The 24,327-nt window shown below is 34.7% G+C and overlaps 1 protein-coding gene across 20 annotated transcripts in view; it reads left to right on the top strand.

Annotated features, from left to right (window-relative positions):
* The window catches only part of tgfbr2b (transforming growth factor beta receptor 2b), a 90,742-nt gene that overhangs the window by 64,850 nt on the left and 1,565 nt on the right, over positions 1-24,327 (top strand). For 19 of the 20 annotated variants that reach the window (XM_087285174.1, XM_087285169.1, XM_087285168.1 and 16 more), the window contains 2 exon segments: positions 201-342; positions 22,172-22,299. In XM_087285174.1, coding sequence (XP_087141300.1) covers positions 201-342; positions 22,172-22,299 — 270 coding nt within the window. 20 annotated transcript variants of the gene reach the window in all.

Here is a 24,327-nt window from a genome sequence, read left to right as displayed (position 1 = left end):
ATGGCAAAGATAAAATAAATCAGTTATTAGAAATGAGCTATTTAAAACTATTTTGTTTAGAAATGTGTTGAAAAAATCTCTCCGCTAAACAGAAATTGGGGGAAAAAATAAACAGGTGGTCTAATAATTCAGGGGGGCTAATAATTCTGACTTCAACTGTATATAAATTGAAACAATTATTCTGTGTGTGTGATTGTCAGGTGGGTACAGCCCGGTACATGGCTCCAGAGGTGCTGGAATCGAGGATCAACCTTGAAAACATCGAGTCCTTCAAGCAAACCGATGTCTACTCTATGGCTCTAGTGCTGTGGGAAATCACGTCCAGATGTAACGCCATCGGAGGTGAGCACACATTCACACACCATCCAGATCTGCCCTGGAAACATAACTCTTATTTCAGCATTTCCTAAATCGATATAGTTAGTGAACTGGAGACAATGCTCTTCTATTTTCATTCTGCCTCTAATTGTCCCTCAAGGAGAGCAGGGATGAAAATAGGCTTGCTTTTTTGTCCGATTCAAATGCGAGTGGCATTTTGTTTTCTTGTTGCCATCGTTCGGCTATTGTTTCACTACAGTTGTATGAAAGCCCACTGCGGCCTTCACTGTGTTTTGAGCGACTTGCACATCCTGTTATTGGAGGAGTTGCTCTTCAACAGGAGGAGAGATGGTTTCAGCCAACTCCTTACTCTATTTGGGGAATGTGAGGAATGTGTGAAATGTCAAGTGCTTCCTAAGAACGTTCCCTTCTTTGGGCAGGTGGGAGGACTAGGTTGCTTGCATATTGCTGGCACATGCACACACACACATACAGGCATTGAAAAAAAGTTATATTAATGTCATGTATGATCATATACAATTGAAGTCAGAATTATTAGCCCTTCTGAATTATTAGTCCCCCTGTATGTTTTTTTCCCAATTTCTGTTTGACAGAGAGATCTTTGCCATGATGACAGTACATAATATTTTACTTGATATTTTTCAGGATACTAGTATTCAGCTTAAAATGCACTACTTGTGCTCAAATAAATAATTCATACTATACATTTCTGCTCATTATTTTACAATTTAAAAAATAGGGAAAGCTTCAGTACGTGCGGTCATCAGACAAGGAGAGGGGAAAAAACACAAGACATTGTCTCAGAAAAATAATTCCAGAAATTTAATTTTGCATGATATTGGCATCAAATTCAAAACATATACTCAGGAGATGTGTAGCTTTTGATCTATTGCTTTTCTGTGTTGCTCCAGAACAAAGTTCACATATTTGTTTATGAAATAATAAAATGTTTAGTGCGGATAATTTTTTTTACATTACTTAAGCATCTATAACTTTTTTCATTTTGAGCATTTTAAACTTTAGATGATGGATAACAAAGCCCAGAGTGTCTTCTTTCCAAAAATACATAAACTTTAAATGTAGACCAAATCATTCAACAACTGTAAATGTTTCAACTTGGGAAGATGATTTTTGAGAAAGTGCCTCTGACAGTGAGGGAGAGAAGGACATCGACATAGCCTCAGAAAACTTTTTACAGTAATCTCATTTTGCATGCTATCTTCATCAAATTTAAAATGTAAACATATGAAATACTTGGCTTTCAAGTCATATTTTTTCTAGGACATTAAATTAATGTTTTCCTGTGTTTCTATATGGAAAACTAAAATTAAACACAATAAAAAAAAAATTTCCTCATGACTTCATAATGTATAACTTTTTATATATTTTAACATACAACTTCTCCTTTTACCACAGTAAAGCTCAAAGTGTCTTCTTCCCAATGCTACATAATTTGTGTTTGTAGCTTACTGGAGTCAGGAACTGTTACTATTTAAATTTAGGTAGGTGTAAATCCCCAAAATTGAGTGCTGGCTAACAGGTTAAAGGCTTAACGAGGTTAATAAGGTTAACTAGGCAAATCATAATGATGGTTTGTTCTGTAGACAATCGAAAAAATAATATTGCTTGAGGGGCTAATGATTTTGACTTAAAAATGGTTATAGTATTTATAGCCGAAATAAAACAAATAAGACTTTTTCCAGAAAAAAATATTATCGGAAATTCTGTGAAAAATTCCTTGCTCAGTTAAACATCATTAAAAAATATATATATATATATCACAGGAGAGCGAATCATTTAGACTTTAACTGTATGCATGAAAAGCAATGAACCCTTTTCACATTTCCCAGTTTCTCCGCAGTCGTCATAGTTTGGTAAACTTTGAGCACAGTGAATAGGAGAGTACCACAAATACTTTATGTATTTCTTTTTGCTCAAATAGTAAAAGAAAAAATCCATGATAGTGTTATCACGACTTTTTTTAAAAATGAGACTGATATGGCCAGACAGAAAAGAGAACAATGTCAAATTTACTGTCACGCCCATAGACGCTGCCTCTCACACATAATCGCTAGTTTGTATTTTTGTATTATATTTGATGCAAAGATGATATAATACCAAGTATAGCTTTATAATGTATATATAGTGTAGTCAGAATTATTAGCCCCCCTTTAATTTTTTTTCTTTTTTTAATATTTCCCAAATGATGTTTAACAGAACAAGGAAATTCTTCTTCTGGAGAAGGTCTTATTTGTTTTATTTTGACTAGAATAAAAGCAGTTTTTAATTTTTTTAACTATTTTAAGGTCAAAATTATTAGCCCCTTCAAGCTATATATATATTCGATAGTCTACAGAACAAACCATCATGGCAAAGATAAAATAAAATACTTATTATTAATGAGTTATTAAAACTATTATGTTAAGAAATGAGTTGAAAAAACCTTCTCTTCATTAAACAGAAATTGGGTAAAAAATAAACAGGGGGCTAATAATTCAGGGGGGCTAAAAATTCTGACTTTACCTGTATGTTTTTAAAAAATCAAGATATTAAAAACTTTTAAGGAATTAAGATGCTGATGACCGTTAAACTTGTGAAAAGGGTTTTTATCCCATTATTGACTCTTTATTTATTTGTGTACATTTGTGTTGATTTATATTTATTCAGTTTTTTATTAATTTCAGCAATATTATAGAAATATGAAAATGTTCATATAATTTATTTCCAATACAGTTTGTAAAGTAATATTTTTTGTCTTTAGTAGATATATTATATGAGATTTGATTTGTTTACCAATTAAGTGAATCTAATTGGATTTGCATTGTAAGCATTAAATAAAAGTTTAAGGGTATTATTTTTATTTCATATATTAAGTTTTTAGTTATGACACTCCCAAAATCATTCCGCATAAATCCACAGATTAAAAAATATATATATATTCTGCATATTCTGTCTTATGGTTGGGTTGATAAACGATGCCATCATCCATTGCCGATGGCCTATAGAACAATCACAATGCTGAGACAGCATCATGGTCCTCCACCATGCCCCCTTCGCAGCAGCAACCTGCTCACGAAAAATACAGACGGCCCCATTTACAATAATACATCTTACTTTTAAGATAACATTTTCGAATGAAAACGATCCACATTTACACTGGCGTTTCACATAGCAGTTCGAAAAGATCTCCCTTCACAGTATACCTCTGAAAACACATCACATGACCACACACACTCAAACACACACAAACGATGTCATGCACTGCAGCTTCTGACAGTTTATCAAGGATGTATCGCTGTATTGCATCTTATTATAGTTGTTAAATGTAATATTTAATTAATCTTGTCTCTATCTAACGACTCTTCTGTCTTTTGAATCAATCAGGTAACGTGTTACAGCATCAGTACACTTGTTAAATCTTTCACTTTCACGCTTGTACTTAGTAAGTTTAGCCTAAACCTTAGATATTGTTGGTTGGTTCCTGTTGGTTTTGCACCTTTTTTACCAACCAAGTATGTGGATGTCATTATAACAACACAGATCACTCTGCCTATTCATGCAGAGTCCCGCGGAAAAAGTGATTGACAGTTGGTAATTTGTGCTTAACTTATCCTTATTTATTTATTTGGTTATGAGTTAAACAAAGACCATGCGGGTTAGGTACAGTAGGCTGCAAATAATTAATTCGTCATTACTTAATTAAATATTCATAAATAATTAACTCACCGACGCCTATGACGACAATGTTATCGTCCATCGCAATGTTTCACATTGTTTAAATGGGCGTGGTGAATTGTCGGCTCTTAAGTAAATGGCTGCTAATATGATTGGCTTGCACTTTACACACACGTTTTCAATGCTTCACTTTTGATATTCTCAAAGTTGAAACTGCTGCATTTAATGGCTTCTTTTTTTTAAGCCACACACACAAAACCAAAGCTACATTAAATGAACTATGCCATACTGTTAGTTCTTACTTGCAAGGTCTAGAAAGTTTATCCACTCTTTCTTCATTTTGTGATCAGAAGCAAGCATTGCAAAGTTGTGTTTTTTCACTGCTTGGCACTATACTGCAACTTGTAGTCTTCTGACCACCTGTATTGTTTGGTTTCTGCATAGACCTGAGTTTGTCTCTCATTAAATACCTTCTGTATGAATTGATGGGTGGAGCTAAAACAGCCATTCACCATCTTCTATGAAGGCAGAGTTTAGCCACACTATTATTATAATAGTGTAATTATTAATAGCATTGATTCCACAACCCATCATTCTGGCTATCTTCAGTTGAGCTTTTTTATACTAACAAGAGAGTTCTGAAGCATACAGGTTGTTTTTGACCTCTTATATCACAAAAGATCAAAACAATTTCGATTTCTTAGTTCATGGCTCTTATAAAGTGCCTCATTATGCTTTATTTGAACATTACTAAGAGTGAACTTTAGCTCTGAAAGTAAATCGTCTGCAAAGTTTTAAAGGTCAAAGTGCATGATAAGTAATTGCGACTCGATTCTGAACTGCTGAAATGAGTTTTCGACCGTTCCAGTTTCACCATAAGAGGTATTTATTGTCGAAACACACACACAAAAGATTTTCCTACCTTTATGGAATTGACAAAGTCACGTTATAATCGCTGAAGTTTCAGTTTGATGAACTCGATAAAGTAGTATACTCACTGGCTGGCCAATCACATCAGACTTTGCCATCTGAAAAGTCAGAGCAGAGCAGATATTCAGAAAGGTTGGTTTAGAGAGACTGGGGTGACATTTACAATACTGCATTCTTGTTTTAAAATGCGTAAGTTTAGTTACTGTTACAAACAACAATGGCGTATCGTTCTCTGATTCATTAAGCCCCTCTTATATTACACAATCCGTAAACATGGACATACAAATATTGATGCTGGCAAAATATAGACATGCCGATAGAGCATTAGTGCTTGTAGTCATGCATTGTAGGCTGTATAATGTGGACAGAGATCATTCTTCTAAAATGTAGTGAAAATGCTGGTCAGAAAAAGGATAGTTTTCATTTAAAAAAACAATTTTTAAACAAAAATGCTCTAGTGTAAACTCAGCCTTAATGTTTCAACAAAACAGATTCAGATTCTTTAAATAATGAGGTGATGTGTAATGCATATTATGAGAAATTGAAAGTGTTTTTTTGTTGTTTGATGCATGTAGAGTTATTTCTGGTGACCTCTAAAGTAAGATTAGAAGACTTTAAAATAGTATAATTGGATCACTTTAAATGAAGGGAGAGGGCTTTTTCTGTGTTAAAAAATTTTAGCCTGCTGAAAAAACATGTTCAGTATGGATGAAGTCGACTGGATTTTCATTCCAACTTTGGTTCTCTCGTGTTTAGAAAAATGGTTTGTTTGCCTTCAGATTAATCTGAGACTGCAGTTTATGTCTGTCTGCATTTATATGGGGATAATCAGACAGGATTTGTTTATATGGAGTAATATTTATTATTGATGGTGTCTGATGGAGAAGAACAGTTGTAGGGCCCTAAGAATGTGGAAGACGTGGACAAAATTGTAATTTGTATAATGCAGAATGTCACAGAAATCAGCAGATTTAAGAATAAATAAATAAATAAATATTGCTTTTTACAAGTCCTAAATTGATGTTAAATTAAATACATTTCATAATTTCAATATTTGGACATACTTCTGATATTACAATATATTGTATTATACAATGTATTTATATGTATTTAATGTATACAACTATTAGAGTTCAGCAAGGAAAAAGGTTTAAACTTTTAATTATTAAAACCAACTACGGTATTACTGTGAAAAAAAAAAAAAAAAAATATATATATATATATATATATATATATATATATATATATATATATATATATATATATATATATATATATATATATATATAATTGTTTTGTTCTAAAATTTAACAAATAATTATAAAATATTAAGCCATTCAAATTTTTTTTAAATAAATTAAATGAAAATTTTGTATCAACAAATTAATCTTTAGGGTTAGACATTTATTTTTATTTAGCAAGGGTGCATTTAACTGAACAAAAAAAAAAATCATTTACGAAGCATCAGTTGACATTAAAGACTGGAGTAAAGAGTGAATTTATGATCTCCCTACTGTCAAAATGATTGATGCCTTCCGGCCCCGCCCCTTTTAGACGAGACTGCCTGATAAGAAATTGCAATAATATTACATATCTAAATATTTACAGTCATCCGTAACATTTCTCAGACGATGCCTGCACCTGTCAACAACATCTGTGTGTGCTCATGTGTGGGTGTGTGCGCATGAGCATGTGTGGGTATCGGTGCGTGTGTGTTTTTTTTACATAAGCAAATAGTTAATGAAATGTTTATTCTGTCTTTCTTTAAATTCAATGCAATAAATATAAATGACTACATTCTGGATAACCCATTTAACTGAAGAAATTGTCTCACACATTTCAACTTGAAATGAAACGGATTGTATATTTCTGCTCGATTACTCATTCACTAATAATTTAAAGTTATATCATACATGAGTCATCATTTTATCAAGTTAACAAACACACAATGTGAATTAAGCTACATATAATTTAAATAACATAAATTTAAAAATAATTAGATAAATTATGTATTATTATTTACAAGATGTTTTCCAATATATTAAAAACTAGGCATGTATGTTTTAAAAGCTTGCTAAAAAGTTCTAAACTTCTAATAATTCGTTTTTAGTAAACATTAAAGACTATCGTCCACATCATGAATGCTGTACTTAAAATACACTAGTATGTAGTAATAATGTTATGTGCATCATTTATATATATATATATATATATATATATATATATATATATATATATATATATATATATATATATATATATATATATATATATATATATATATATACACATAAATTATGAGTAAGCAACAAAGAGTTGATTCATTAGATGAGGTACCATGAAATTTAACCTAAGCAAACTTTAATTAACTAGTTTTACACTGTTATTTACAGCAAGCTTTTAAAATATATATATATATATATATATATATATATATATATATATATATATATATATATATATATATATATATATATATATATATATGCCTAGTTTCATCAGATAAATACTACATTATTATCTAATTAATTTTAAACTTATATTATTTACATTATATGTAGCTTAATTCACATTGTGAAAAAAAAATAAATAAATATATATATATATATATATATATATATATATTATTATTATTATTATTATTATTTTATTTTATTTATTTATTTATTTATTTATTTATTTATTTTTTACATTGTAAAAGTAACCCTGTTTTTGATATATAAATTCCAAAATTATTTTTTGGTAACAAAATTTTCCCAGCATTTTCACTGAAAACAAGTAAATCTACTTGGTTTATGAATGTTCCAACATTAACTAAAAAATACTCAAAAAAAAAAAAACAAAGCAAGAAACAAATTTTGACTGTTGAGTTCAGAGGGTGCACCTAAAAATACGGTTTGCTTTTTTAATTAACGTTGGAAATCTGAGAGTCAGTGTGCATGTATGAGTATATTTGCATGTGTATATTGTTTCACACACTGTCCCTGTGTCTGTAGAGTTGTGTTACCCACATGTCACAGCATGCCCTCTCTGTGGTTGACAGCAGTCCTCCAGTCATGCTGCTCGAGCTTATCTGCAGCGCTGGAGCTGCTTTCAGCCAGACAGACTGTCTCATTCCAGACACTGTTGAGGGAGTACAGATATACATCCAGGACTTTAAGATAGACTCTTAGGCTACGTCAACACTAGTGCATCATATTTATTTTAAAATGGACAACTTCTGATATGGTTACACCTGGCGTTCACCGGTTTCCTGAGCTTTTACCTTAGAATACTGCAGATCCGGTTTAGTTTGATTCTTGGGTTGTGTTTCAGTGTAAAGTATCCAACTTAATGAGTGCATTCAAAATTGCATTTTCCCCTACTATACAGTATGTGAAAAACAGTGGGTGAGCTGAGTACTATGTCAAAATTCATAGTATTTTCTTTCTAAAAAGGTGCTGAATCCCGCTTCCCTGTCGCTATATTGGTTAATATTAGCTGTCAATCACTCAAGGCTTTCCGCTGTCAGATGACAGGGAGCTTTTGTGACTGCCGGCAATGCAAACGGCTGAAGAGTGAAGAATACACAGGTTTGCTAACCCCACCTAATGTTATAATAATAATAATGGCGCAGATGAGAGCGATCATGACATTTGGTGAATATTGATCCGCCAGCTGAGATCAATCGAGTGTTTTTGGAGAAGGTGCCGGAATGTCAATGCGTTACATTCACTGCATGTTCAGCGCAAATGTTTGCTAAATGTAAAATCTAATACTGTACACGTCATCACCAAAGAAGCTCGCCTTTACTAAGTTTACTCTGAAACTGCAGCTCATAACAAAGAGCGGTATTGCGCCAGTGGTCATCGCAAGAATCCTGCTTTGCCCCGCTCATATATTGGTCCAGCTGACTCGCCTGCTTTCCAAAATACAGAAAAATGAAGATCAGCTCATAACGAGACTGAGCACTGACACAAACCGAAATCAAATCTTTAAAAGAGTGATAGAAGTGAGACTTTCTTTTGTCTGTTCTTACTTGAGGTGTATATTATTTTGCTAATCAGTTACTGATAACTGCTTTGCAGCTCTCAGCCATGAATTGGATGATTTATTATAGTCTTTTGTTTGTTTTGTAGCAGAAATATTATTTATTAAATTGACATGCATATAAAAACAAAAGTGCAAAATAAATATTTCTTATTACAATGCTTCATTTTTGTTCGATGCAAACTATACATTTATTTTTCATAAAATAACAGACTTTTTATAGCAGATAACTTACATTCAAGCACATTCATGCCAGCATCATAATGAGAAATGTAATTGTTTGTTACTATTATCGTCATTTTCATCATCATTAATAGTCTATAATTATTAGACATACATTTTGGAATTATTGCACACAAATATCAATGTCATCTCAGCATTAGTTAGATAGTTGTTTCAGTTTTTTTGTCCTAATTGATTGATTTTAAAATACAATAAATCCCTTAAAATACAATTTGCAATGGTGCTCATTCATTTTTGGTGGGTGCTCCTATTTTTTTCTGGTGCTCCTAAATTCTTTTTGGTGCTCCTAAATATTTAAAGTTGGGAGCACTGGTGCTACCAAGTAAAAAAGTTCATTTCAAGCCCTGCAATGGATACTTTATTATTCCATAAGGCCATGGGAGAGAATTTATGAATGATTATGAAACTGAAGTTATGCAACTGACACGCGTATGCTATATATCAGTTTATAATGAAGGTATGGCTTCTCACATTAACTCCTTGGGCTCTATTTTGACGGTCCATGCGCAAAACGCAGGGCGCAAACGCTTTCAGGGCGTGTCTGAATGCATTTTTGCTAATTTAAGGACGGGAAAATCCGCTTTGCGCCGTGGCGCATTGTCTAAAAGGGTTGATTTTATACTCTTAATAAGTTAGGTGTGTTTTGAGAATAAACCAATTAGAGTCTCATCTCCCATTCCCTTTAAAAGCCAGCTGCGTCGCTCTAAGAGCGCATTCGCTATTGACAAGACGCAAAGTAAGTCTAAGTGGAAAATCTGAGCATTTCACTAGCAAACAGTTAACAGTTTTTTTTTTTTACAGAAAACTGTTAAACAGAGCATCTACTGCATGAGAATGAGAAATAAAGGATCTACTTTCACTTTCGCTCTTGGATAGGGAAACCTTTACGCACAGACATCAATTAGTCTATAAATAATTAATTTTGTTTGTTAAGATTTATTTGTTAAGAAATATTTGTTTCAAAACTATTTCTAAATTCAGTTCTAATTTCCAGCAAACGAATAAATGAACAATAATAACGAAGTGTGTTTAAAAACCTGAGTTATATTCTAAAACACATGCTTTGCCCCATATGGTCTAAAACCTGACAGGTGGGCAAATCTAAGCTTGAAAATGTTAATAAAACAAATATAAATATGGATATAATAAATAATACTGCTAATCATAATAACATTATAAAAAAGCAAATTGTTATAAATGAAATGAAAAATCCTCCGTAGATGAAGACATAAAAGCAGTGATTTTTCATATTTATGTAGGCTAGAAAATAATGTTTTGTAATATTTTAATCCTTTATATTTATATCCTATATCTATTCCTATTATATCCTATATATATCCTTAATATTTATTTTTTTTCATATGTAAAGTTATTTGCTTATTGCTCTCTTGTGCGTATTAAGCAGTGTGTAAGCGAGGCGCAACTCTGCGCCAGATTTTAGACCTGGTTTGTTTTGGTCTAATGAAAAATCTATTTTAGTTTTTTAAAATAGCAACGTACCAGCACTCCGCCTCAGAACGCCTTCCTTTTTAGACCAGAACATTTGCATTTGCTATTTAAACAGCGTAGCGCAACGCCTCAAAACAACTCTTGGGCCAAGCTGAAACTACCAAAAGACTATTGCGCCGCGCCTTGCGCCACATTGCGCCGGGTGTACGATAAGGGCCCCTTAATTGGCTCTACTCGATCATTACGATTTTTTTCCGCTAATTCATCAATTCTTATAATATTTCTGGACAAACTGGTAACCGCAGGACAGCTGTCCATACGGAGCTAAGCGGTCAGCTGGTAAGCACAAAAAGAAACTCCGTCGTATTGTCTCGTAGCATTCGTTTTAAAGACAAAATGTAGCCATACGTAGCTCTGGCTACATCATTTGTAATCTCCAGAAATGTATATAGGGCTACTTTTTCAGAATGAGGTATGTTGCTTAAATCCCTTGCTACTTATTGTCTTAATTACAGTACCACCTTCAGCTTAGGGGACTGTATTCAAAGCACAAACCTGGGATGTCTTGCGAAAATATGAAGAAAAATGTGGCCTCAGAAGCCAACGTGTGGGTGATGGTGAAATGGAAAGCTGTGGCTGCGTTCTTCAGCTGTGGCTCACTGTGTGTATACTAGTAAGTCCTGAATTAGCACGGGGTGCGGCCTGGAGAACCGGAGTAAACTTGAGACTCTGCCAGTCAAGGAGAACTTACTCCTTTCCTCAGACAAAACAGAGCAAAACAAGTAAATGGAGGACAGCAGCTGGCTGGCAGGTGGCAGAAACTCACGCAGGGCGGCCGTCCATCAATACTATAGTCTCAGATTCACCACCAGCTCAAGCTCACAGCAGACTCAAGGTTGTTGTGGGATGAAAATATGATCCACCCTAAAACTCTCTGTCTGAAGAGAGTCCTCCGGTCAGGCAACATTGCTGCTGCATTTCTTTCTTGGTGACTTTTATAAATAGGTCATTGTGTTTAAAATGTCTCCTGTTTGTTCTGACTGAATGCCAAGAGTCTACATTAATGTTTCAAATAGCTTTAGTGAAAGTGAGATGTGTGAAATAATGTTGTGATGTTATTAAATGTAACAACGTAGACATGAAACAACAGGCAGATGTTATCCTGTTATAATGTTAAATGTTAAATCTGTTATTATTTTTGTAGTGTAAAAATTCATTACATTTATTATGTTTAAAATATTTAAAAACATCTTGCCAATAAAGGGGTAAAACTTCATTTTGGAGGGAGAGTGGCAAATTATAGGCAAAGAGCTTAAGCCGCCTTTCCACTGGACACGACATTTGGACACGACTGTCGGAATACGCCCCCTTGTGGCAGCCGCACAGTATTTTCAGTGCTGTCGTGCACCACGAGGGAGAAGCTGATTCTTACGGTGTCCGAAATAAAGGACTGCAAAAGCAATAGCTTTTATTCTCTGTGCTTTTACATAGTTTAATGGATGAATGAACACTAGAAACTTATAGACCGCTAAAATATTGGAGGGTATGTGGAGACAACATGAAAAATATATATTTTTGTTACTTTCTTACTTACATTTATGAACAGGAAAGTTTAACCAAATAAACTCCTATTTCTCATCTCGGGCGCACGGACCTATTTGGACAACACTGGAATACATCATATTCGGTTGGCAGGTCGCATGCGGTCTAGTTGCAGGAGTTCAAATATTTCAACAGCTCAATTTGGATCCGAATTTTCCGCATACGGAGATGATCGGAACTCAACGCAGCTCCTGGACTGCTCTCCATTGGAAATGAATGACTTCTGGTCTGTCGCTTGTCGTTTGTCGTGTGCAGTGGAAAGGCGGCTTTCAAATGACCAAGAGGCGATACTCTAGTGTAATTTGGGAATCAGCCACTAGAGGGCGCGATTTTGGAATCAAAACTCCAATTGAACAACATCATATTATAAGTCTGTAAAATACACTATTAAAAGTGCTGATGATTTTGATCGTGTTGTATTAGTTTTGTATTTTCGTCTTTCAGGTTGTATCTCAGTTTTAATGTGCTTTTTAAATAAATAAATAAAAAAACAAAGCAGCTGCACCAATTTTCATTAAAACAATTGTAAATTTCACATTCAAGTTAATCGATAACATTGATTTATCGCCCAGCGCTAGCAAATTATAATGTACAACTAATCATTTAAAATTGTCTTTAATATGTCATCAAATAAATCTCGTTTTAATTATGTCTGATGAACGATTCTGGTATATAGACTACTGTTACACTGAATGACACTTTAATGTGTGTCTTCTCTTTCATAAAAATGTATAAAAGTCGTGTTTTTCCTCCTTAAAGAGTGCTCGGTTATACACTTTCTAAACTCAAGAGTTTAAAAAAGCATACATTTTTGGGTTTTCTTCTCGTGCTGCTTCCCAGACAGACTCAGACAGGCAGGTCTGTGGAGGAGCAGACACTTAATCTGAAAGGGAAACTGTAGTAAAAAAATCTCTTCCCTGGATAACTCTAGCTGGGCCCGGAGCGGGAGGCCTCAGCCGGCAGGACATCTGTTCCCGAAACCACGGCATTCCTCACATAGTGAGTGCATTTGTGTAGCCTTGCCTATTTAGCAACATATAGAAAAAGACAGTGAAACCAATATAAGCTGATCTTAAAACTAGCTAACCTGCACGAACACTAAGCTCCGATATACTCTGTTTTACTACCGTCTGGTCAGATGCACTCATACTGCTTTTCAGCCAGTGCAGTTTGAGGGCTTGTTCAGAGCTTACAGTTATAAATGTTTTATTTTATTTTTCATCTTTCAACACAGAACACCAGCTCTGAACCAGTAAAGATTGTTGGTATGAAGCATGCCTGTCAACATTGGGATGTAAAAAGATGGGATACACCCCCCATAAGAACCCCCAAATGATCCGTAATCTGTCAATTCAGAGCAGTTTAGTTGTAAATAAGCCTCGTTAAACTGTTAGAAATATGGGGAGAAAATTAGCTTCAAATTATAGAATAAATAATAAACTTAAAAAAACTGAAAATAAAATGAAAGGTTTAGCCTGTTAAAATCAATGGCCTATACAGAAATTAAATCAAGTCATAAAATCTCGTTCACATTTTATTCACTGTATTTATATATTGATTATAGTTACAATATTTATTTAGAGAATAGCAGCAAATCTCTTATTTTGATCCACTGTTTTGTTTGATAACAGCGGTGTCACTTTAGGAATCCACTGATCTATAATGAAAGCATTCAATTACTTTCTGAACTGTCAATGCCTGTTTAAGATAAAATTCTTTGTGTTGGAAATAACACACGCCAGGAAGGACATGTGTACATATTATTAAGTGTATTTATCTGTTTAAAAACCCAAACAATTCCAAAAGTGTCCACTTTCGCTCCTCTTCAAATCACGTGTACCAAAGCTGATCTGGGAACAGTGTTTTTATATGGAGTGTGTCCATCAGTCAGCACTGATGAGGCAAAGGCATCAGTCAGCACTGTTACTAATTCAGGTCAGTCAGTCAGTCAACAGTGGCTTCAGGTGGATTTATGTGAGAAGAGCAGGTGTAAATGGCACTTGCGTGAGAAATTTGAGATTTTAAAAAGCGTACACAGCACCCTCTGATGCATTCGCAAAAACAAAAAACTGCAAAAAGGGACGTATTTTGAACTGTCCAGAAATGTATACAGGGGTACGTATCAATAAGGAACCTGAGTTGACGTTTGTCAGCTGTGCCATGTATTATGGGATGAGGGCAAGTATTTGGTTTTACCAGCAGCTCATGGACCAATTTCTGAAGTGACTTTTGATGCGCCTTCACCATTCGCAGTGAATTACAACATTGTTTTCAAATTGCATCTGCGCTCCAGTCTCAAAATTGATGCCTGAAGGACTGCGTACAAACTATGTATAATATAAAAACGCCAGAGATACAGTCAACTAGTGCAGTCGTCTCTCCACACTAACAAGCATTGTGTTGTGTCGGCCTTTCATCCTCTCTTTGTTTACCTTCTGGAGTTGTGTAGCAATGTACATGCACATTAATTCTGATCAATCAAAATGTGGTTCAGGAAATTTGTTCAGTGACACATCTGGCCAATGATTGGTGTAGATGTTGTTGCATTACTGCATTTTAGTTCATGTCAACTAGTTCGGACAAGAGCACTCAATGTGGTGTGAAAAGAAACCAAAACCGCAGAAAAAAATGTTACAATGTATCATTTGCTGGCCACCAGTGTGAAAGCACCCTTAGAAGGCTCGCCAGTCGAACCAACCCCAAAACGACTATAGCACTAGCTCTGAACTGGCAGCCGGTTCATGCTGGTGGAAATGGGGTAACCAGAGGTGGGACCAAGTCATTGTTTGGCAAGTCACAAGTAAGTCTCAATTCATTGCCCTCAAGTCCCGAGTCAAGTCCCGAGTCAAGACAGGCAAGTCCCGAGTCAAGTCCCAAGTCAAAGGCAACAAGTCTCAAGTCAAGTCCAAAGTCCTATAGTTTGATTTTCGAGTCTTTTCAAGTCTTTTTAACAGAAAAATAAAATTTAAACAGATTATGTATGGGTGTAAGATCTGTATTTATTAAACAAACCTTTTTTTTTAATGAAAGAACATTGCTTAGATATATAAAGATACAAATGTAATTTTCTGAAAAAGTGCTAAACAGTCCTGCGTCTCGTCTACACAGCCTATTGCACAAGAATGAGTTCCACCAAAAAAAGAGTCCATTTTGCCTCACATCACACAGAAATTGCAGGTCTACTGCTGTCTAATTCATTAAGTTTAGTTGTGCTATGTTATGTCTTCAGTGATCAACTTGTGATTAACTAAAACTACATAAACAACCTCAATGAGGCAGCAGTAGACCAACAACTCCTGTATGCTGCAAAGTAAAATTAAGTGAACTTGGTATTTTGTCAATTGAATCTCGTGTGTGCTAAAGAGATGGAGATGCAAATCTGTCTAGCAGCAATGTAAAATGGTAGCACATATTCTAAATGAAGTAGGCTACTTTATACAAACAATAACATTGTTTTCTTCACATAACAATGAAGAACTTTGCTCTCTACCTTGTGTGATGCTCGTGCACCGATTTCCTCTGTGGACAAAACTGCTTGCGAGCTCTTAAATATACGCTGCTCACGCGCAAATTTTCTCGCTCTCAAATATGCACTGCTCACGCACACATTCTCCTGCGCGCTCTCAGAGATTATATATAGAATTTGTGTCTTGTGTTTCCTCTTCCTTTTGTGCTTTTTGATATGATTTATATTGAGGCACTATTTATTAACAATAACCAAAATACTAAAATAGACTTACATATTACATTTTTTATCTAATAAACCATAACATTTTGGCTGTATGTTATATGATGAGATATTTCCAGTTTCAAACACTTAAAGACAGAGAATAGATGTTGGATGTAAAGAATGCATTTTGTTTTACAAACATTTATTAAACATTCAAAAGGTGCACCATACTAATCAAATAAAAAACATTTAAACAAAAATATAAGTAACGCAAGCAGAAATGTAACTGTGATAAAAATAAGGAAAAACTTGATAAGGTATTATAGCCTACTGTATTATTCACTCTTTAAATAAATCTCACTATCAATCCCATTTTATCATGGCAACTAAAATAAAGTGAACACGTCTCTGCTGTCTTCCACATTATTGATGAGATTGTGGAGGACATTTTCCATGTCATCCTCTTCATTTTGAGGAAAAGCTGTTCCACAGGGCCCCTGAACACATCTATTGGCATGGACAGTGTTTTGAACAGTACTATAGTAAAGTACTTTAATTAATCTGTTGGGGTCATATTATAGTTGCTATGGTAACACAAGTGTAATATAAACAAATGACCCAGTGCTGTAGTTTTTTTACAGTATTGGGTATATTATACTACAATTCACCACACTTTACTGTAGTAAAACTACACTCTGTATTTAATTTTATTAGTTCACTATTCTTAATACTACAGTATGCTGAAGCATTCATTAACAACTTGTAAATAATACTAGGCTTAAACATAGGCAGTATACCTAACTCTCAAAAACACTAGTATTTATTATAGAATTTACCTTAACCTCATAGTTTTTCGTGTATTGTTACTAAATAGTGTAGCAATATATAAACCATATCAACATTCTGGAATAATCAATTTACCAGGAGGATCTCTGGAGAGCAAAAGCAGGAAAATTATGAAGCGCCAGTGTGGACAAAACACAAGCAAACGCAGAGATTTTTCTTTCTTTTCATAAAGAACGGGGTTCAAATCCCACTTAAGCACTTGTAAACAATAATTTTAGAACATTTTGTCAAAAATCCCTACTGAAAAAACAGCTTAAACCAGCCTAGGCTGGTTGGCTGGTTTTAGAGGGGTTTTGGCCATTTCCAGGCTGGTTTCCAGCCATTTCCAGCCTGGTCTTAGCTGGTCAGGCTGGGACATGACCAGCTAAAACCAGCTATGTCCAGCTTAAACCAGGCTGGTCAAGCTGGTTTTAGCTGGATTTTGCTGGTCAGTTTCCAGCCTAACCAGCTAAGACCAGGCTGGAAATGGCTGGAAACCAGCCTGGAAATGACCAAAACCCCTCAAAAACCAGCCTGGTCGACCAGCTAAAACCAGCTTACCAGCCTAGGCTGGTTTAAGCTGGATTTTTCTGCAGGGATATTGTTATGTTTAACCATTTATTAGAGCCACAAAGTATCTAAAACTTGTTTTCATGTTTGAATAGCCAATAAATGTGCTAAATAAATTAAAATAGAAATACCCTCAGTGAAACAGTTATATAAATTTAAATATTAGTTTAAATACATTCATAGTGGTTTTAAATATCTTTTAATATGTTAAGTAGAGAAGTTCACATTCAACAAACTGAATAAAACAAGTCTTCGTTTTTAGTTTATTTAAAAACAATTACAAATGAAGTAATTCAACTCACAATTAGATGATCTCATTGAGTGATGGAATAATAAAGGTAAAACTTTAATTGAATGATCAGTCAAGTGTTTCCAAATGAAATATGTTAAAATAAGAGTCCTACAAAACAGGAACAAACACTCATGAAACAAAATGTGATTGTTAATTGTATTTTTTATTAGATGGTTGGTTTTAAGTACTTTAAAAATAGTAGATAAGCCTTAAATATAGAGGGGGAAATACAGAAAAACAAACAAACAGAAATTCAACAATATATATGCATTACATTACAATCTCGCAATAAACAATTTAATTAATAACCAAATAGAGGACTAAAATATTGCTAAGAGGCATAACATCAACAATAATAAAAATACCTTTAAGGTTTTAAATACTAAATAAAATTAATAGTATTAATCCAAAATATGAAAAATGTAGCACTTTACAATAAGGTTGTATTAATTAATTAAGTTTATGCATGTACTAATGTGAACAAACAATGCAGTGCAGTTCATTACAGTATTCATTATTTTATGCTTTAATTAATTGAAATAAAATTATTGGTTAATTTTTGTTAACTCACAGTGCATTAACATTAATGTTAACAAGCATAACTTTAAATTATAATAATGCAATAGTAAATGTTAAACTATAATTAATAAAGGTTTAGAAGTATAGTTCATTATTAGTTCATGTTAGTACATAGATTAACTAAAGAAACCTTATTGCAAAATGTCACCAGAAAATAACAAAAAACTTTTTTTTTTTACAGTTTTAAGAGCTTTAAAAATAAATTATATATCTAGTTATTATGGCATGTAATTAATGTTACTACTAATTAAATAGTTAGAAAAAACTGTCAGAGGATGGGCAAAACACAAAGATAAAACATAATATGCGCATTGACACAAACGACCAAGTGCAAAAACATAAATTACAGCCATGTTCATTCATAATTATATGAAATAAATCACGAGAGGGTAAATTTGGTTTAAAAAAAAAACTGAAGTTCATTGACTTATACACAACAGTAAAACAATGCTTTTGCACAACAGTAACACATTGCGAGTAGTAAAGTCTCTTACCTTTGACAGATGTTGTAAATCCGCTGAATAAAACAAAAGGAGCAGATCGCGGATGTGTTTATTTCTCTCTCCGAGTCAGAATGAAAATGGCATCTTCAAATTTCCCGCTGGTGCAAAAACACGGAAGTGCGCCACAAAGCGCTAGTGGTCGAAAGTATGCGTGCATGCTCTCTGTCACACACGCACACACACGAAGAGATAGAGCATTCTGTGTCAACATACTTTTTATCTTTGGGCTTTTTATAGAAAGTAGCAAGTCTTTACAAGTCAATAGGCGCAAGTCCAAGTGAAAGTCCGAGTCATTTATGTTCAAGTCCAAGTCGAGTTGCAAGTCTTTTTATATTTTGTCAAGTCGAGTCTGAAGTCATCAAATTCATGACTCGAGTCTGACTCGAGTCCAAGTCACATGACTCGAGTCCACACCTCTGGGGGTAACACAGGGCATCGAGGACAGCAGAAATAGCTCCGCAGGGGCGTGAGTATTTTGTTTGAGAGCTGAAACAGGGGAAGTCCACTTGTCAAAAACAGGATGCGTTCTCTTGTGGAGTCAGCTTCTCCACAGGGGCCCAATCACAGTCCTCCACTTCCTGTCCTGCGCCGCATGCTGGCCGAGCCCCTTCCTGTGGGCCCAGAACCACAAAACACACTCCCCAATCGAGAGCAAGCCGCTCCAAAGTAAACGCTCTCATCCAGCATCATTTGCTGTGATGGATTTTATACTGGCCAGGATGCGGACAATAACAGCCGATTTATGACGTCTCCGGCTGTTTTGGGGAAACTCTAGAGGTTTTGGTATTTCTTGCTGATTTTTAGGACTGTGTGTGCGTGTGTGTGTTATCTATAGCTGGCTCTGGTCTAGTACTTGGCTATGGAGCCTGAAGACAGATATATCATTGGGCCTCTGCAGCTGTGAGTTTCACAAGGTCTGGAAAATCTGTTTTTGGAGTTCGCTGGCACAGACCAATGATTAGCCTCATATTTCACCAATTTGTTTTGATGAACAAAACAAATGATCCACAAAATCAACCTTGTTTATTGCTGGAGAAACCTATTTCAGTATCTTTTCTCCAGTTGCTGTACTTTTGAGGGTTTGGTTTTTAGGGTTTTGATGGAGAAAGTATTAAAAACAAGCAGCTGACTAAAATTAAAGAGCCCCTAATAAAATATTACTCCTGTAAAAGTAATAAAGTCCATGTGTGTTGGAAATTGCTGAAAATTTTATTTCAGTATTGTGATGTAATTTGCACCACGGTGGCTTAGTGGCTAGCACTGTCGCCTTAGAGCAACAAGATTGCTGGTTCAAGACCCCACTGAGCCAGTTGACATTTCTGTGTGGAGTTTGCATGTTCTCCCCGTGTTTCGCCCGGGTGCTCTAGTTTCCCCCACAGTCCAAAGACATGCGCTAATGGTGAATTGAATTAACTAAATTTGCAGTGTGTGAAAGAGTGTATATGGGTTTTACCCAGTACTGTGTTGCAGCTGGCATCTGCTTCATAAAACATATGCTGGATAAGTTATCGGTTCATTCTGACCTCTGATATAAAGACTAGGCTGAAGGAAAATTAATAAAAAATGTACTTTGAACTGAAACGGAATATTGAGTAGGGTGCTGGGTTTTGTTTTTTTTGTGCATCATTCCCTCATGGAAAAGAGGGGTGTGGGCAAGACTACTGTGGATGGAGCCGTAAAACTCACGTCAACAGAGAAGAATCAACACTACATATGTGGAAGCAAATAGTCAGACTTTGATTAAAGATTACCAAAAACATCTTTTTTTCAGTGGAATAACTTGCATGGATTAATTGTTCATATACCAAAAGAATAGCAAAGCAAAAAATACATGTTTTACAATTTACAATAAAAGATTTTAAGGGCCCTATCATACACCCGGCACCATAAGGTGCAAGACATGTTTGGCGCAATTTGTTGCTATTTCAGAACAGCGCAACTCTAATTTTTACATTTTGTGCCTCATTGTTTAGCAAATCCATTTGCGCCTCTTTGTGGACTCATGGGTGTGCAGGTCTATAAAGGTGTGTTAGGGTGCACAAATATCTTTACAAATGTTAAAGAACTATAGGATTAAAATAAAGGATTAAAATGTTACAAAAATTATTATTTACTACATATATATAAAAACCACTGCCTCCATTTCTCATGTGGGAGTCTTTTCAGGCTTATTCATGACAACTTGCATTTGTATAATGTTATTATTATTAATATTATTATTATGAGTTGTATTTATTATATGCATATTTATATATCTTTTATTAAAATCAAGCTTCGATTTGTCCTCCTGTCAGGTTTTGGATCATATGAGGCATAGGACGTGTGTTTGGATATAACTCAGTTTTTTAATCTCACTTCATTATTATTGTTCATTTATTAATTTGCTGGAACTTGCATTAGAACTGAATTTAGAAATAAATCTTTGCGCTTCACAAACAAATTTATTTATGTAGGCTAATGGATGTCTTCAGTGGATTGCATTCAACACCGTTTCCTTATCCAAGAAAGTAAAGGAGTAAAGAGTAAAAGTAAAGTACAGAGAAAGTAAAGAGACCGAATGGAGGATCCTTATTCTTTATCTTCGTGCAGATGGTCTTTTTAACTCTTTAATGGGAGATGAGACTCTGATTGGTTTAATTCACGTTAGACTCTAAACACCCATAATTTATTAACAGAATAAGCACATTCCTGTTAGACCATGCACCGCGGCGCAGAGTGTATTTTTCTGTTCCTAAAATTGCAAAAGTTGATTCGGACATGCCCTTTATACTTTTGCGCCTAGACTGTTAAAATAGTCACCTTCATTCATTAATATTCATTTTAAGCATATCTTGTCCAGTAGTACTTGTTTTGATGTACTTAATTATGCCTGTTAATTTGTGTTATTTTAAATTTGTTCTCGCTGGCTTAAACTGCTCTTTAACAGTAGATTTGATTCAGTTAATCAACTGGGTGGCTTGGTGGCTCAGTGGTTAGCACTGTCGCCTCACAGCAAAAAGGGCGTTGGTTTGAGTCCTGGCTGGGCCAGTTGTTATTTCTGTGTGGAGTTTGCATGTTCTCACTGTATTGGGTTTCCTCAGGGTGCTCTGGTTTCCCCCACTGTCCAAAGACATGAGGTATAGGTGAATTGGATGAGCTAAATTGGTCCTAGTGTATGAGTGTGGGTGGGAATGAGAGAAAGCATCAATTTCATAATACGAATTTTTTAATGAGCGATTTTGCTGTGGAATGTTGCAAAGTTAAGGTTTTGCACATAAAGTTGCATACACAAAATGTAATTAAACACAGTAATACAGTAAAAACTTAGTTACTGGCTCCACCAGAGCTTATGAAATATATTTTTCCCCCAGTCAGGGCTTTTTTTTTCCTCTTCAATCCTCTTCCCAGATGCTCTCCAAGAATGATTCTTCATGCTGTCGTAGGTGGGCAGATTATCTGATCATCTTCTGTGTGTGTGTCTTGCAGAGGTTAAAGACTATGAACCTCCATTTGGCTCTAAAGTCCGAGAGCACCCCTGTGTGGAGAGCATGAAAGACAATGTGCTGCGAGACCGAGGCAGGCCAGAGATCCCCAGCAGCTGGATGAAACACCAGGTACAACATCAAACACTTACATTTCAGTCTCTGATCATGGTAATAGATATATAAGGCAAGGCAAAGGCAAGTTTATTTATATAGCACATTTCCTACACAGTGGTAATTTGAAGTACTTTACATAAAGAGGATTCAAATAATAATAACATAATAACACAATAATTATTAGAACTAAAACAACAAAGAATTAAAGAATTAAACAGATTTAAACATGTTTAAAACAGGTCAAAAAGCAATAAAAGGGGGAAAAAACTAATTAACATGAATAATTTTCAAATGTAACATTAATAATAAATGTTTCTTGAGCACCATATCATTATTAAAAGGATTTCTGATCAGTCATGCAATACTGATCAATTATATTTAAAAACTATATAAAAATTTCTACATATAGTCCATTTGAAGTACAATTCACTAAAATGTACGTATGTGCGTGACATGATGATATACTGACTAAATTTAAATCATACTTTTTAAAACAAAACTGCCAACTGCATCCAAAATTGTACATAATGCATTTGTTTTAAGCTGTTTTAATTTATAAGTATAAAAGGCATGTTCTGTGTAGTACACGTAAATGTGTGTAGTGTGTACAACGTCCACCATATTTTCACTGATGCTGTCAGTTCATCACTTCCCTGCGACTTCAGTCCTGTCTTTAGGCCTTGTGGGATAGCAAAGTGTCCATCAGATGCTAAAAGTAGCAAATCTAATTGGCCGCTGACTGTATTATAAATACTATGAATATATTAACAACATCATATATAATTTTTGCTGACCTAGAGTTTCTGTCATTTTTCTAGTCCAAACATCTAAAAATGCTTAAATCAATAGGCAGTTTCTGGTCAAAGAAAATATAGTTTTCAAAAATTATAAGTTAAAATTAAGTGATTTTGCCTCAAAACAAGGAAAATAATCTGCCAGTGGGTTAAGAAAAATAATCATATCTCAATTTTTTATTAAACAAGAATATTTTATTTGCATTATTTTGCTTGTTTTAAAGAAAAACACAATTTTGACTTATTATTTCTGAAAACAAAACATTGTAATAGAGACTATATTTGGACCACAAACAAGACAAAATCAAAGACAAAAAGTTAGAAAAACATATGGAAGTGGGCATACTGTATACAGTTGAATTCAAAATAAATCACCCTCCTGTGAATTTTTCTTTCTTCTTAAAATATTTTCCAAATCCTTTTTAACAGAGCAATGAATTTTTTACATCATTTCCGATATTTTTTTTCTGTAGAAAGTCTGATGCTGTGTTCACACCAGATGCGGCATGTGCGAATAAATTGCGATATTGGCGGGTAAATAGACATGAACATTCTGAGTTTACTTGCTTTATTCGCGGGTCAAATTTGCTTCATTTGCGTGTCAAATTCACTTCACAATAGATGCAATTTGCGTCATGGACAGGACTTCTGTGTGCCTGGTGACTCTAGACTCTTGCTAAATGGCTAACATGAGTTTTGTTGAGAAATAAGCTGTGTTTTTGATCTTTAGGAAGGCTGAAAAATTCATTCGAGAGTCCACTAGATACTTTCAGAGGTGCACTCTTCAGAAACTATACCTGGATGATGGAGGCTTTCAGCTGTGTTTCTGACTGAGCCCAGCCCTTTAATGAACTGTTGTTTGGTGTCTGCAAAAGGATTTCCCCTCGGGACACCAACAACAGGCACTACGTCATAGTCACACCAAGTACAAGCTCCTGATTGGTTAATGCAGCGGGAATGTCCGCTTAAATTAACATTTTCCAACTCAAACGTTTCACAAAATTTGCGCGTTAAGTGTGAAAAACTTTTGATTCGCGACGCTTCATTTGCGCATCAAATACACTTTTGTCCCGCGTCAAACTTACTACATTCTCGCGTCAAATTCGCTTCAGTCACACTTCAAATTTACTTCACAATTGAAGCAGATACTCGTCTTGGGTGGGGCCTTAAGTTTCTGCCAGATGACTCTAGCTTCATTGCTAAATGGCTAACATGGATTTTATTGAGATAATAACTGTGTTTATGTAGG

This window comes from Danio rerio, chromosome 16 (assembly GCF_052040795.2).
Source record: "Danio rerio strain M-AB ecotype USA chromosome 16, GRCz13ab, whole genome shotgun sequence".
Lineage (NCBI taxonomy): Eukaryota > Metazoa > Chordata > Actinopteri > Cypriniformes > Danionidae > Danio > Danio rerio.
Note: the sequence above shows the minus strand (reverse complement) of the source record. Positions and strands in the feature narration are given on the sequence as shown.